This window comes from Leptopilina heterotoma, unplaced genomic scaffold (genome assembly GCF_015476425.1).
Source record: "Leptopilina heterotoma isolate Lh14 unplaced genomic scaffold, ASM1547642v1 Lhet_278, whole genome shotgun sequence".
Lineage (NCBI taxonomy): Eukaryota > Metazoa > Arthropoda > Insecta > Hymenoptera > Figitidae > Leptopilina > Leptopilina heterotoma.
Window position 1 is genome coordinate 2457661 of NW_025110986.1, and position 14535 is coordinate 2472195.

At 41.9% G+C, this 14535-nt stretch overlaps 2 protein-coding genes across 4 annotated transcripts in view; both read left to right on the top strand.

The window, feature by feature from the left end:
* Positions 1–14535, top strand: part of LOC122504061 (tensin-3-like) — a 566797-nt gene that overhangs the window by 531564 nt on the left and 20698 nt on the right. The gene's annotated exons all lie outside the window — the stretch shown is intronic.
* On the top strand, positions 260–9987 carry LOC122504063. The gene is made up of 2 exons (XM_043614947.1): positions 260–968; positions 9098–9987. The coding sequence occupies exon 2, from the start codon at positions 9148–9150 to the stop codon at positions 9985–9987; it is 840 nt and encodes a 279-aa protein (XP_043470882.1). The 5' UTR covers positions 260–968; positions 9098–9147.

Genomic DNA, 14535 nt, shown 5'->3' on the forward strand with positions numbered 1-14535 from the left:
TGACGCGAATCACATGTAAGTAAGCACTGTTGTAAAAAAGGTTGGGTCTATTAGGATGGGTAGTTGCACGTAACTTGAAATATTAATACTAAATTTGTTTGTTTTTAAAATAGTGATTAAACTTTTTAATTACATTTAATTCATAAATATACTATTATTATTTCTGTTAGTATTATTATTACATTTATTACTAATATTTAAAGTTACGTGCAACTACCCATCCCTATAGACCCAACCTTTTTTACAACAGTGCTTACTTACATGTGATTCGCGTCATTTGTGGTTTTTATTTAGCTGTTGAAAAATGTACAAGTGTTTTTATTGTGCGTACAAGTATTTTTTCTCTTATAATAAAAATAATAAAAATTACAATTTTTAATAAATAATTGTACCATGTGTTGCGACGATGTAAATAGTCACTCTCTTAAAATCCCGAAAACCTAAATTGTGGTGCCACCTGTTAGAAGTCATTGAACCGTAGAGTTCAAAATTATGGTAATGAGGGAAACTTGATGCTGCCGGACGACCCAGTGAAAGTCGTGAAAGTGGGTCGCGCGGCTAGTTAGTAGGAAGAGAAAGTGACAGGTGGCAGGGCCAGTATTGAAATTTGAGAACGAGAAGAAGACGGGCCATGTGGAGAGAAATTGGACGCTACAGGTGTTCCATATATTAGCCGCCATAACGGTTTTTGTTCTGTCGTGCCACTGATCGTGTACCGCCAGTAAACTTTTAATAAATCGTTTTCTTTCGTAGAAATTTATTGTGAGAACCTTTTGTGAAGTGTAGCGTGAAGCTCAAAGAGTTTATAATTAAAATTCAGTGATTGAAAAATACAACTTGTGTATTATTTAATTTGTGATTCCCTTTTCCAACCCGGATTTAAGTCGCCAGAATTCAAAGAGGGACATAAGTCGAAGGGCCGTGAAGAAGGTGAACGAGGTCAGAAGTCCAAGGAGTGAGCGTCGTGGGTAAGTCGTTTGCCGGTACTAAGCCAGTCGTGTCTCGTCGTTGGCATTTTCTGCTTGCCAATTGTTCGAGCAGAATCTCCTTTGAGTGAGAGAGAAGCTCAGAGGGTCGAGTTGTAATTGTTGGTCGAGTCAAATTAAAGTTTATTAATTTAGCTTTTAAAAATTAATTGGCGCCTGACGGCGAAGTTTATTTAATTAAATTTCACATTTAAGTATTGTTGAAAGCGTCAGATTTTGCTTGGCGTAAGCATAACTTTTATACTAAATTAAAATATTTTAAAATTATACGTCACAAAATTTGGCGCCCAACGTGGGGCCAGGCTCGAACCGAGACACGACTGAAATTTAATTGTGAGCCAGATTTTAGTGCAAGTGTGCCAGAAATTTGAATCTTTAATTTAGGCAGAGCCAAAGTTTAATTTGTCAATAGCCAGAAGATTCAAATTTTGTTGCTTGCCAGTGCCAGAAAATTGTATGTTATCAGCTGACAGAAAATTCAAAATTCCCAGTGCCAGATTGTTTATTGATTTATTTTGCCAATGCCAGAATTTACTTATCGATAAATTATAAGTAAATTAATACCAAAAATTGTGTAAAATAAAATTGTAGAGTGCCTTTGCCAATTATTTGAAAATTTAATTTTCTTTGAGACTGTAAAAATTTCCTGCCGTGATAAAAATTGAATTCAACAATTAAAAATTTTTTTTTTGTTTGTCGAAAGCCAGTTTTGTGAGAAAAATCCGAGTAAAATTCCCCACAACTTGTGCAAAATCAAAAATTTCCCCAAAATTTTATGCCGAGCACATGTTAGCCCGGAAATAAAATTCGAATTAGTCACGTGACTGTAAATAGTGCGCCGGACGGTCGAGAGAAACGACGCGCCGGGATATTTAAAATTTCGATAGCCGAGAGAAAGTTGCGCGCGCCAGGAAAGAGTGGCCTAGTAGTAGTAGTAATAGCGGCTACACAGAGAGAGAGAACGAGAAGAAGAGACAGAGGGAGTGTCGAGTCACCAGTCCGCCAGAAATTTAAGAATTTTAAAAGGGGGACCTCCTTGAGTAGTCACGTCCTTGCTTCAAGACAGCACAGTGCCGTATATACTAATTGTGCACCCCCCTGAAAATTTAAAATTTTTCAAACTTAGAAAATTTTCTTTACAAATTTTTTTTAAATGGCAAAGGCAATTGACGAGATGCAGGATTACAAGAGACGCATGAGCGAATTAATTGGAGTACCATGTGTAAGCCGAGCATGGGAAAAAATTAAAATCATGCAAGTTGGCCAGGTAGTGACGAATTTATTGAGACACCAATTGTGTATCAGTGGTTCGTCACAAGTTTTGAAGGAGAGACTATTGCGAGCGGAAATGAGGTTAGCTCAAATCGACGATTGAGATGTACTATTTAGCGACATCTATGATTTGGGAAGTTCCGACAAAATTTTCTTAATGGAAGCTTTTCCAGAGCCAGAGTTCGACAAATTCCCATTTGTAAATTATCGTCGGGGTGGCCAGATGTCATCGGCAGATGACGAAGAATCAGATAGTGGGGCAAGTCAGGTCATCGAACGTATTAGGGCCAGGAAAACTCCAGGGAGTGGGGGAAATAAAACTAAAGTTGGAACATCGTACAGTAGACACAGTCCGACAAGCGTTGCACCCACCCCAAATTTTACACTCCCAATCCCAGTCATGACAACCGCCAGCATGACGACGTTTTCCCCCACAACATCGAATGCTCAGCTGAGTATGACAACGAGCACGGTCATGACAGCACCCCATACTATTCAGTCGGCCACGATGGCCCAGTGGTCCAGAGCCTCCGTGATTCAGTTGCGCGTTTGGGTTTGTCACACAAAATAAAGAAGATAATGGAGTACGCTGAGAAAATGGACCGCCAGTATTCGGGAGGGGGGTGGGAACTACAACAAAGCCAGTGTAGGGCCGAGGTTGCCGAGGGGCACCATCTGATTCACCACCAGCAATCGAGATTCGTATCCCCTCAAAGGAATTTCCTTGTAGCCGAGACCTCACACAATCACCAAAATGATGACAGAGTGAGGCCCACACCAGCCCCGAGGAGCCATTCCAGCCGAAGTAGCGCAGTTGATACTAGCAATAATCATCGTAGAGTGCCAAAGAACGGAGAGCCAGCTTTGAATCCCGAAAACAATGAAAGCCGAAGTAGGGGTAAAAGAGACAAAGTAGAGAGACAGATCGAGTATAGTGGTAGTGAAGAGGGCCGTGTAAGTAGCAGATGTAGTTGTAGGAGTAAGAACAATGACCGATCGGACGAGAAAATTATAAGAAAAGTGGATAGGGAACGTAGAGCAGGAAAAAGAGTGGGGGAGAGCCGAAGATCGTTCTTAGATGACTCTTCGAGTGAGTCCGAAGTTGAGAGCGATCTAAGTCAGAGATTGAGCAGTAGTGGGGAAACTATAGAACTTAGGCCCGGCCGGAGGTCCAAAGTGATAAAAACACTGAAGGATTGAGACCTAAAAGGAAAGGGGAGAAAATTTCTCCATATTTAACCAGTTTTCGGTTGATCTTGGGTCACATGAGACGACCACTGAGCCAGAAACAACAGGTCAAACTGGCCTATAACCGTCCAGTTGACGACGGTAGGCTGGTGTCAACCAGCCTACCGTCGTCAACTGGAGCGACTCCATTTTGAATCCTTGAGCCAGATGGAGAAAATTTTGAGAGATTACGAGATGGCCAAAGACTTAAACGAAAGATACGCCCCACCACTACCCAAAGAGAAGATGCGTTTCCCAGCAGCAGCCATGAAGGAGAAGAAGAGTGGCCAGAAGAACGTCAAGAGTGAAAAGGTAGCAGCACTAGAGAAGGAGTCAGAATCGAGTGAGAGCGATCACTCTACAAAGACAGAAAAGCCGAAGAAAAAGAAGAAGAAGAGTAAGAAGAGTAAGAAAGAAAAGAGTAAGCCAGAAGAAAAGAGCGTCGAGGCCATTAGTCCAGCGACACCAAGCCAGAAGCCAGCAACGGCCCAGGGCCAAGTTGCCAATACTGCACCACCACATGCAGTGCAAATGCCAATGCAATTTGCCTACCCAATGGTTTACCCAGGGATGTTTACGCCTGGAATAAAACCAAATTACCCCAAGCCAAATGGTCCTAAAGGACCCAAGCCGGAGCAAAATGGTACACAAACTTAAAATACTCCTAAAGAATTCGTTGGGGCATGTTTTCATTGCCAGACTACAGGACATCGACCCACAGATTGTCCTCAGAGAACCTGCTTTTCTTGCCACAACAGGGGCATTATGCAAATCAATGCCCTCTGAAGCCAGCCCAAACAGAAGCATGTTTGGTATGTAAGAGGCCAGGATGCAATTTTCTAAATTGCCCAAATTGTGTGAAGGTCAGAGCCGCCTTGGGAAACGGCTTGTGGGGGGCATAGAGCAGTCCTGTACCCCCCTCAAACCCAACAGGACAGTAACTAATACTGTCGAGGGGTGTAGAGCCGAATCGTGTGAGCCGAGGGTAGTAGAAAAGAGAGCCGAGATTTTTAAGCCATGTAGAGTAGAGATAAACAGCGAGTATAGAGACAGATTCGCGCCAAATTGTAGTTGGGTAAAAACGGAACGAGAATTAGAATTAGAGAGAGGAGAAGAAGTTAAGAAAAGTTTGGAGCCAGTCATAGGTAAAGACGACCTAACTGAGAACAATGTGTACAAATTTATACCAGATTATAGTCAAGAGAGGTCGAGTGAAAAGAGCTCACTCTACCGAAACGTAGTAGAGAAAATGGCCGAAGAGTGTGGGACAAAAGGTACGGAAGTGATCCCGGTACCTATAGTCCAGGGGAGGGGAGAGGCTGTGAAAGTCACAGCTGACCCGAACTTAAGGCATGTCCAAGTTGTGAAATGTAAACAAACCAAAAGGTAAACAAACCAAACACAAAAATCGCAATTTTGTAACAGACATTTCTCCCACAAAAATGAATATTTTTTCACTTTCTCTACAAAAATGGAAAATTAGAGTTTCAAAGTGTCCAAAAAAATCATTTTTGGCTATAAGCAATAAAAAGCAATTAGTAAAATAACTAATTAAAATTACCTGTAAAATAGCATTATTGACGCGTCGCGAAAAATAAACTGTTTGAGTATATCAACCGCACGGATGATGAAGAAGTCTCATGTCAGCGATTGGACCTTCAACATGTGGAAGGGGAAATTTTTCCCTTTCCTCCTTGAAATTACAAGAGAAAGGGTAAAAACTTCTTCATCGTCCGTGCGGTTGATATAGTCAAACACTTAAATTTTTCGCGACGGGAACTCTGTTGCTCTCTGCGCGTGCGCAGACCATACTAAGAATGCATTGACAACACCTTGCAGAAGTGCACATTTTGTTTTAAATTAAACTTAGTTATTTTCTCATTTTTTTAGCTATGCTAGGTATAGTTACCAAATTCAATACTTTAGTTTACCATTTCCATGAAGAAAATGTGAATTTATGTTTATTTATGCAAATGAGATGGTCGAAAAAATGCTTCATTATAGACCGAATAGTGAAGCATTTTTTCGACCATCTCATTTGCATAAATAAATATAAATTCACAATTTCTTTATGGAAATGGTAAACTAAAGTATTGAATTTGGTAACTATACCTAGCATAGCTGAAAACATGAGAAAACAACAAAGTTACAGTCGAAAACAAAATGTGCATTTTCGCATGGTGATATCATTGCGACCTTGGTACGGCCTGCGCACGCGCAGCGAGCAGCAGAGTTCCCGTCGCGAAAAATTAAAGTGTTTGACTATATCAACCGCACGGACGATGAAGAAGCTTTTACCCTTTCTCTTGTAATTTCAAGGAGGAAAGGGAAAAATTTCCCCTTCCACATGTTGAAGGTCCAATCGCTGACATGAGACTTCTTCATCATCCGTGCGGTTGATATACTCAAACAGTTTATTTTTCGCGACGCGTCAATAATGCTATTTTACAGGTAATTTTAATTAGTTATTTTACTAATTGCTTTTTATTGCTTATAGCCAAAAATGATTTTTTTGGACACTTTGAAACTCTAATTTTCCATTTTTGTAGAGAAAGTGAAAAAATATTCATTTTTGTGGGAGAAATGTCTGTTACAAAATTGCGATTTTTGTGTTTGGTTTGTTTACCTTTTGGTTTGTTTACATTTCACAACTTGGACATGCCCTTAAGTAATGAGGAGGACATCGATGGATCTAGGACGGAGAACAGATACTTCTTCGACATGTCTATCGGCAACCATCATTACGGGGCAATTTTTTGATCCTGGTGCTATGATTTCAATAATTACCACCAGAGTCGCAGAGCCTTTCAAAAGCGGAATTCAGCCGTGTGGTACAGTTGTGAGGAGTGCAACAGGAGGTATCACCGAAACAGCCGGACTTCTGGACCTTAACATTGTAGTCGATGGATTTGCTCAAAAATTCGCAGTAAAAGTCATGAAGACTTTGACACAGGATATCATCTTGGGCATCGACTTCTGCAAGGCCTGGGACATGGAAGTGAAGCTTAAAGAAGGACTGTGGAGAGTTTTTCGAGGAGAATGGCATGAGTTTGGACCAAAAGAGAGAGAAGAGGACGAACAATTAATATTCGCCGAATGTGCCGGTATTTCTGCGCTTGACGATGAGCAGAAGAGCATAATCCAAGCCATAGTAGACAAATGGGTATTGCCAGAGTCGGAAGAACACGGAATGACAGACTTGACGGAACATCATATACGTGTTACGGACGAAACGCCAGTACAACATGGAATCAGACGGATGTCTCCAGCCATGTTAACTTGGGCCCAAGGCAACGCTGCCAAATTGTACAAACTAGTTATCATCGAGCCATCGGCCAGCCGTTGGAGGAGTGCGCCAGTAATAACGAGAAGAGGAGAGAACGATTTTCGACAGTGTAACGACTACAGAGACGTCAACAAAGTTACGATCAAAGATGGGTATCCACTGCCATCCATCGATTATATTTTGGATAAGCTCCGAAAAGCCAGATATCTGTCGAAGGTAGATCTCAAGCTGGCATATCACCAAATACCAATGGCCGAAGAGAGTAAGAAATATACCGCTTTTGCCATACCTGGGTCAGGACTGTGGCAGTTCCGCCGAATGCCGTTTGGGCTCATGAACGCGCCGATGACGTTCCAACGCCTAATCGACGCATTGTTGGGGCCGAAAGTAGAGCCGCATGTCTTCGGGTATCTGGACGACATCATAGTAGTCACAGGCATTTTTGAAGAACATGCTAAGTGGTTAGAGTTCGTTCTCAAGAAATTGAATAAGGCGAAGTTGATAGTGAATCCAGATAAGTGCGAGTTCGGGTGTTCCGAAGTGACTTATTTGGGTTACTTATTGGACAAAGAAGGTTTGAGGCCAGATCCGAATAAGACAGAGCCGGTGAGAAACTATCCAGAGCCGAAGAACGTGAGACAACTCAGCTGACATCTGCGCCAGTCTGCAACTATGCCATTGGAGCCGTACTGACACAAGAGTTCGAAGACGGAGAGCACCCAATAGTTTACATCAGCCGAGTCTTGACGGAGCCAGAGAGAAACTACAGTGTGACAGAAAAGGAGTGTCTGTCATTATTGTGGTCGATCAAGAAGTTCAGGCCGTATATTGAAGGGTACAAGTTTCATGTGATCACAGATCACAGTGCCCTAAAATGGCTCAGGAACTTAAAAGATCTTACAGGCCGGTTAGCCAGGTGGGCCTGGGAAATGCAGCAATTGGACTTCGACATAGTTCACAGACGAGGTGCACAACATCATGTCCCTGATGCATTGTCCAGGCTTCAAGAAGACAAAGAAGAGTCAGTAGCCGCGTTTGAATCCATTGAGGATCAGTGGTACCTCAAACGCCAAGAGTTGGTGAGCCAGCATCCTCAGAGGTTCCCGGGGTGGATCGTTGAGAACGAGAACCTATATCGTCACAGAAGTGACCCACTGTTACTGCCGATAAACGGAGATGAGGACGGCTGGAAGTTAGTAGTGCCAGAAGAGTATAGAGCAAGAGTGATGGAAGACGGACACGCCTAAACTTCAGCCGGACATCTGGGTATTGAGAAGACCTACGACAGAATAGCACGAGAGTACTATTGGCCAGGCATATGGAATGATGTACACAATTACGTAACACATTGTCTCCAGTGCCAATTACATAAGGTGTCTCAAGCCGGACCAGTCGGACTAATGAGCCAAAGAATTGTTGAGAGGCCGTGGGCCGTAGTAGCAGCAGATACGATGGAGTTTCCACCAAGTAAGAGCCATTGTAAGTACCTGGTGGTGTTCCAGGACTTGTTCTCGAGGTGGATAGAGGTGAAGCCACTGAGGTCAGCTGATGGGAAGTCGGTAGCCAGAGCATTCGAGGAGTTGGTCCTATTCAGATGGGAAACGCCAGAGTACTTATTGACCGACAACGGTAAGGAGTTTGACAACAAATTTCTCAAGTCCACACTTGAGGAATATGGAGTCAAGCACATTACGACCCCTCCTTACCATCCACAAGCCAACCCAGTCGAACGAAGCAACAGGACTCTTAAAACGATGATCTCCACCTTCATTGGTGCTGATCATAGGAATTGGGATCTTCATGTGCATGAGTTCCGTCATGCGGTGAACACGGCGACACAGGCGGCGCCAAAACGTCTCCTGCGTTCCTGAATTACGGAAGACACCCCAAGCCAGTAAAGAGCCTACGAAGAGAAGTCGAGGGAACGAGAAAAGTAGTCAGAATAGGGCCAGAATAGTGGGTAGATAGAATTAAAAGATTAGACGCGTTAAGAGACATGGTGGCCAGACACATTGACAAAGAACGAACGAGACAAACAAAGTATTATGACAAAGGTAGGAGAGCAGTGACTTTTAAAGTAGGCGATTTGGTATTGCGAAAAAGCCATAAGTTGTCCAGTGGGGCACAAAAGTTCGCGACAAAACTAGCACCGAAATACGAGGGTCCATTTGAGATCGTCGAGGTCCGGTCGCCAACTGTATTTATCCTACGAGATGAACAAAGCCGGCGAGTCCCTAAAGTCCACATTACCGACCTGAAACCATACTTACCTGTCCCAAATTCGTAAATTGTCATGTTCCTATTGTGAATAAAGAAATTGTTTTAGAGCGAGCGGGGAGCCAAGGCCAGAGAGAGAAGTCGAGGAAGAGAAAGGATATGCCCGGACAGAGGAACAACCGTAGCCGACGGTCACCGAGCCGTCACAGGGCTTCGTCCGAATTCGTTGGACCTGATTGGGAAGCATCCCCATCCCCACCACGAATTACACGTCAGGGAAGAAGTCGAAGCGGTCACCGCCCAGCGCCAGAATTCCACCAGGGAAACGTCCAAATGATTAGGCCGTCTCTCCTATCCTTCCCGATTACGGAACCAGTATCGGCGGAACCGATAGTGGCCAGAAGAGCGGACGTGAGAAGAAGAAGAGATGCTCACCAAACGGCGGAGGAAGTACGACGGCCAGAGGAAACGGAGAGGGCAACTGGAGAACAGGCAGGGTTAGTCACGAAACCAGAGGACTGGGCGGAATTAAGCATGTTAGAGGAGAGAGGAAAGAAAGAGAAGAAGACGACAATTAGACCGGATGGAGCGGAGGTGGTATTACCACATCGATGGCCAGCTGACCAGGGCCCGACTGAGAGCCTCGAGGCGTACGAGAGCAGACTGGCCGAGTACGAGTTGGAAATGTTTTTGAACTCAAAGGAGCCGATGACAACGGTAGCCTTAGAGAGAGCCAGAGCCAAGCAAAGGAAGGCGCTCAGAGAAAGAAGTGAAAAACAATGGACAGCCAACGACATAGAGAGCCAAACACCCGTACCGCAAATGAGGAAGTTGAACAGCCCTCAACCAGGACCACCGACCGAACCGGAACGGATGTTAGGAGCCAGGCCGAAGGAGAAACAAGGATCGCAAGTCAGGGACATGAATGAGAGCCAGAGACCAGAGAATAGAGAACGAAGACTAGAGGAACCTGTTCTAAACCAAAGGCCCGAGGAATAGTCTTCGGGGGATTGACACTAATTCCCACGGACAAAGCATTAGATCCACCGCCCTATAGTTGTTTCAACTGTTAGCGAGTAGGGCATAATGCCGAACATTGTCGTGATCCAACACGTCACGAATATTGTTGGAACTGTGGCCGAAGTTTCACCAGTGTGGAGAAATGCCCCAGGTGTGCCAAGGCGTACGCGCGCTACATGGGAAGGCCGTACGAAGAGGAAGCGAACATAGCGAAGGAGCCGAGGAAAGAGGAACAGGAGAAAGAAGCCATTGAGGAAATCCTTTTGACTACAAATTCCCCGAGTCAAGAACCCGATCCAGAAGACAAGCAAAGTAACCAAGATCAGCCAGTAGTAGATGAGAAAGAGGAGGAAGAGGAAGATCTGGATAACTTAGCACAAAGCATATTGATCCTGACGAAAGCACTAAAAGGTCTCCCAGTTGAAACCTTGGATCTGGCGATTCGTCAACTCATTAACGAGAGGAAGAAGAAACTGGAAAGAGGATTCCGCAAGTGAGGAGAGAAGAAAAAGGAGGGCCAGTAGAGAGAGTAGGAGAGCCAGTAGAGAAGGTCAGAGAGAGGAGAAATAGGAGGGCCAGTAGAGAAAGTAGGAGAGCCAATAGAGAATGTCAGAGAGAGGAGAAAGAGGAGGGTCAGATAAGAGAGTAGGAGAGCCAGTAGAGAAGTGAAATGCCGGAGAAAGGAGAGTCAATAGAAAGGCCAATTTTGTCATGAAATGACGGTCCTATATAAAATAGTACCGGTCATGGGGAGGGGATTGTGACGATGTAAATAGTCACTCTCTTAAAATCCCGAAAACCTAAATTGTGGTGCCACCTGTCAGAAGTCATTGAACCGTAGAGTTCAAAATTATGGTAATGAGGGAAACTTGATGCTGCCGGACGACCCAGTGAAAGTCGTGAAAGTGGATCGCGCGGCTAGTTAGTAGGAAGAGAAAGTGACAGGTGGCAGGGCCAGTATTGAAATTTGAGAACGAGAAGAAGAAGACGGGCCATGTGGAGAGAAATTGGACGCTACAGGTGTTCCATATATTAGCCGCCATAACGGTTTTTGTTCTGTCGTGCCACTGATCGTGTACCGCCAGAAAACTTTTAATAAATCGTTTTCTTTCGTAGAAATTTATTGTGAGAACCTTTTGTGAAGTGGAGCGTGGAGCTCAAAGAGTTTATAATTAAAATTCAGTGATTGAAAAATACAACTTGTGTATTATTTAATTTGTGATTCCCTTTTCTAACCCGGATTTAAGTCGCCAGAATTCAAAGAGGGACATAAGTCGAAGGGCCGTGAAGAAGGTGAACGAGGTCAGAAGTCCAAGGAGTGAGCGTCGTGGGTAAGTCGTTTGCCGGTACTAAGCCAGTCGTGTCTCGTCGTTGGCATTTTCTGCTTGCCAATTGTTCGAGCAGAATCTCCTTTGAGTGAGAGAGAAGCTCAGAGGGTCGAGTTGTAATTGTTGGTCGAGTCAAATTAAAGTTTATTAATTTAGCTTTTAAAAATTAATTGGCGCCTGACGGCGAAGTTTATTTAATTAAATTTCACATTTAAGTATTGTTGAAAGCGTCAGATTTTGCTTGGCGTAAGTAGAACTTTTATACTAAATTAAAATAGTTTAAAATTATACGTCACAGTGTATATGTGTGTTTGTGATTAAAATAAAGTGACATTTATATATTTGTTTATTATGCATTTATTATAAGAATAAATCGTATTTCAATACTTACCTTAAATATTATTTATTTTAGTTGCAATATTATATTTAATATATTAAATTAATAATAATTAATGATGTTTCATTATATATATATATATATATATACCCCCACAGCACCGTAACATTCCTAAAAATTTATTAAATATTTACTTGAAATGTTCGGAATATGTAATTGCAATGTTTATTGAAAGTTGTGTAAAGAACAATTTTCACTAAACATTTCAGTTAAATATGCCGAATATTACAAGTAAATATTCAATAAATTTTTAGGAAAGTTTCGGTGCTGTGGGGGTATATATATGTCTCCCACCCCCACCTTCCGCGCGAGCCATCGCCATTAATCTTGACATACACTGCCTCGGAAATCTTGCACTCTCGATCCCGGAAATTTTAGAGATCCAAGACAGAGCTCTGTCAAGAATTTTGCATGACAGTGGAAGCCTACCTGTCTCCAGGCGGACCGCGTAATTAGGGGTGCATGAGGGAAGATGTAATAACTTCTTAAAAAATCCCAACTGTACCTTCTCAATATCATTAATTGAATTCAACCCCCATATCCGGACCTCATAAAGAAGCATACTAGCTACAAGGCTTTCAAAGAGTCTTGCATACGTCGGCCATGAATACGCTCTAAAGTTGTTTACTAAGTTCAAAACTGTGCCCACTGAAACATTCGCAGAGCTTACAAATTTACTCGACGCATTATTAAATGTACACAAATTGTCAAAAATAACCCCTAAGTATGTATATTGATTTACAACTTCTATTTTATCCATGCCAAATTTAAATGCCGAGAAATTTTTTGTGGACGAATTATTTCCATTTCTGAAAATGACAATTTTGGTCTTTTGGACATTAACTTCCAAACAGTTTAGCTTACAGTAATCATGAAGTGCCTTTAGTTTCCTTCCCAATTCAACCGGGGTATCCGACAACAATACGAGGTCATCCGCGTATGCCAGCACTATGATCTCCATTAAACTATTAATCGAAAGGCCTCTGCACCCCTTTTCTCGCAAAAATTTCTCCAGATCATTAATAAAAATCGAAAATAAATGGGGGCTGAGGACTTCCCCTTGTAACACGCCCTGAGAAACCCTAATATAACACTGGGTTACAAAAAAATGGTCATATCGTGTTTATTTAAAGTTTCCTGTGATTATTGAAAGTTTAGGTGTCACTGAATAAGAATATACCAGTAAAACATTTTTTCATTCGGTCATTCCCTTAAAAAAACGAGTTTAAAGTGTCAAAAACCGTATTTTTAGCACTTTTTGAGGCAGCGTAACAAGAAAACGCAACATGATAAAAATCTCTACAAGAGCTTAAATAAAAGCTTAAACCTTCAACTTTGAGGCTCAGAACTGAAAAGTACTTAAATAATCAATAAAAACCTCCTTAATCAAGCAGTCGCTACCTGAAATTGTCAAAAAAGCTAGAACAGGAAGCAATTGGTAAAAATCGATTTCCTTAAGCGGATTCGGTTGCAACTTGTTACTTGAAGTTTTTTGAGGTTTCTAATGACGAATTGGAACTTAGATTTAAAAAATTTCAAAATGGCGGACTGAAAATAATGAATTCACTCAATTTTTCAAAATTTGCGTTGATAATTTTAAAAAATTGAGTCCGCCACTTTGAAATTTTTTAAATCTAAGTTCCAATTCGTCATTAGAAACCTCAAAAAACCTAAAATAACAATTTGCAACCGAATCCGGTTAGGGAAATCGATTTTTACCAAGTGCTACCTAACCCAGCTTTTTTGATAATTTCAGATAGTGACTGCAGGTTTTCAGTGCTTCTTTAAGTACTTTTCAGTTCTGAGCCTTAAAGTTGAAGGTTTAAGCTTTTATTTAAGCTTTTGTAGAGATTTTTATCATGTTGCATTTTCTTGTTACGCTGCCTCAAAAAGTGCTAAAAATACGGTTTTTTGAGACTTTAAACTCGTTTTTTAAGGGAATGACCGAATGAAAAAAAGTTTTTCTGGTATATTCTTATTCTGTGACACCTAAACTTTCAATAAACACAGTAAATTTTAAATAAACACGACATGACCATTTTTTTGTAACCCAGTGTAATCCGTAGATCCTTCCCTAGTTCTGACACAAGCTACCGCCTTGCTATAGAAATCCTTAATTACATTTATAAATTTTGCACTTATCCCTGCCTCGTGTAACTTGCGCCACAGAATATTATGCGAAACCGACGAGAAGGCACTTTTAAAATCTACAAATAGTGCGTAGACTACTCTTCTAGGGTTGCTCAAATGTATTTGAATTGCAGACAACAATACAAATAAGTTATCCACACATCCACGCCCTTTTCTGAACCCCGACTGGAATTCCGAGATTACATTAAATTCTTTTTCCCACTCCAAGAAGCGGTTGGCCATAACCTGGGTAAAAATTTTTGCCGAACAATTAATCAGAGAGATGGGGCGAAAATTGTCAGTTGTCTCAAGGTCACCTTTCTTGTGAAGCATACACAAAGTTAAATTTCCCCAAGATTCCGGTACACACTCCGAATCTAGAATCTTATTAAAAAAAACCTCCAAAAAAACTATCCAATTTTCAGGCAAGCTTTTGTAAAATGCATAACCGATATTATCCGAACCCGGTGACTTTGAGGCCTTGCATCTGACCAAACTCTTACAAATTTCGTCGTAGGTGATATAGCCATCAAGAGTAGGATGAGTGGTTTGCGAAGCAGAGAATAAATTAGGTACAATAACTGGAAAACATTCACGTAAATATGTGTACCAGTCCTCCAAACTGATGCAATTTTTTGCAGACGGTACAAATCTTTTTTTGTTAATTATTCC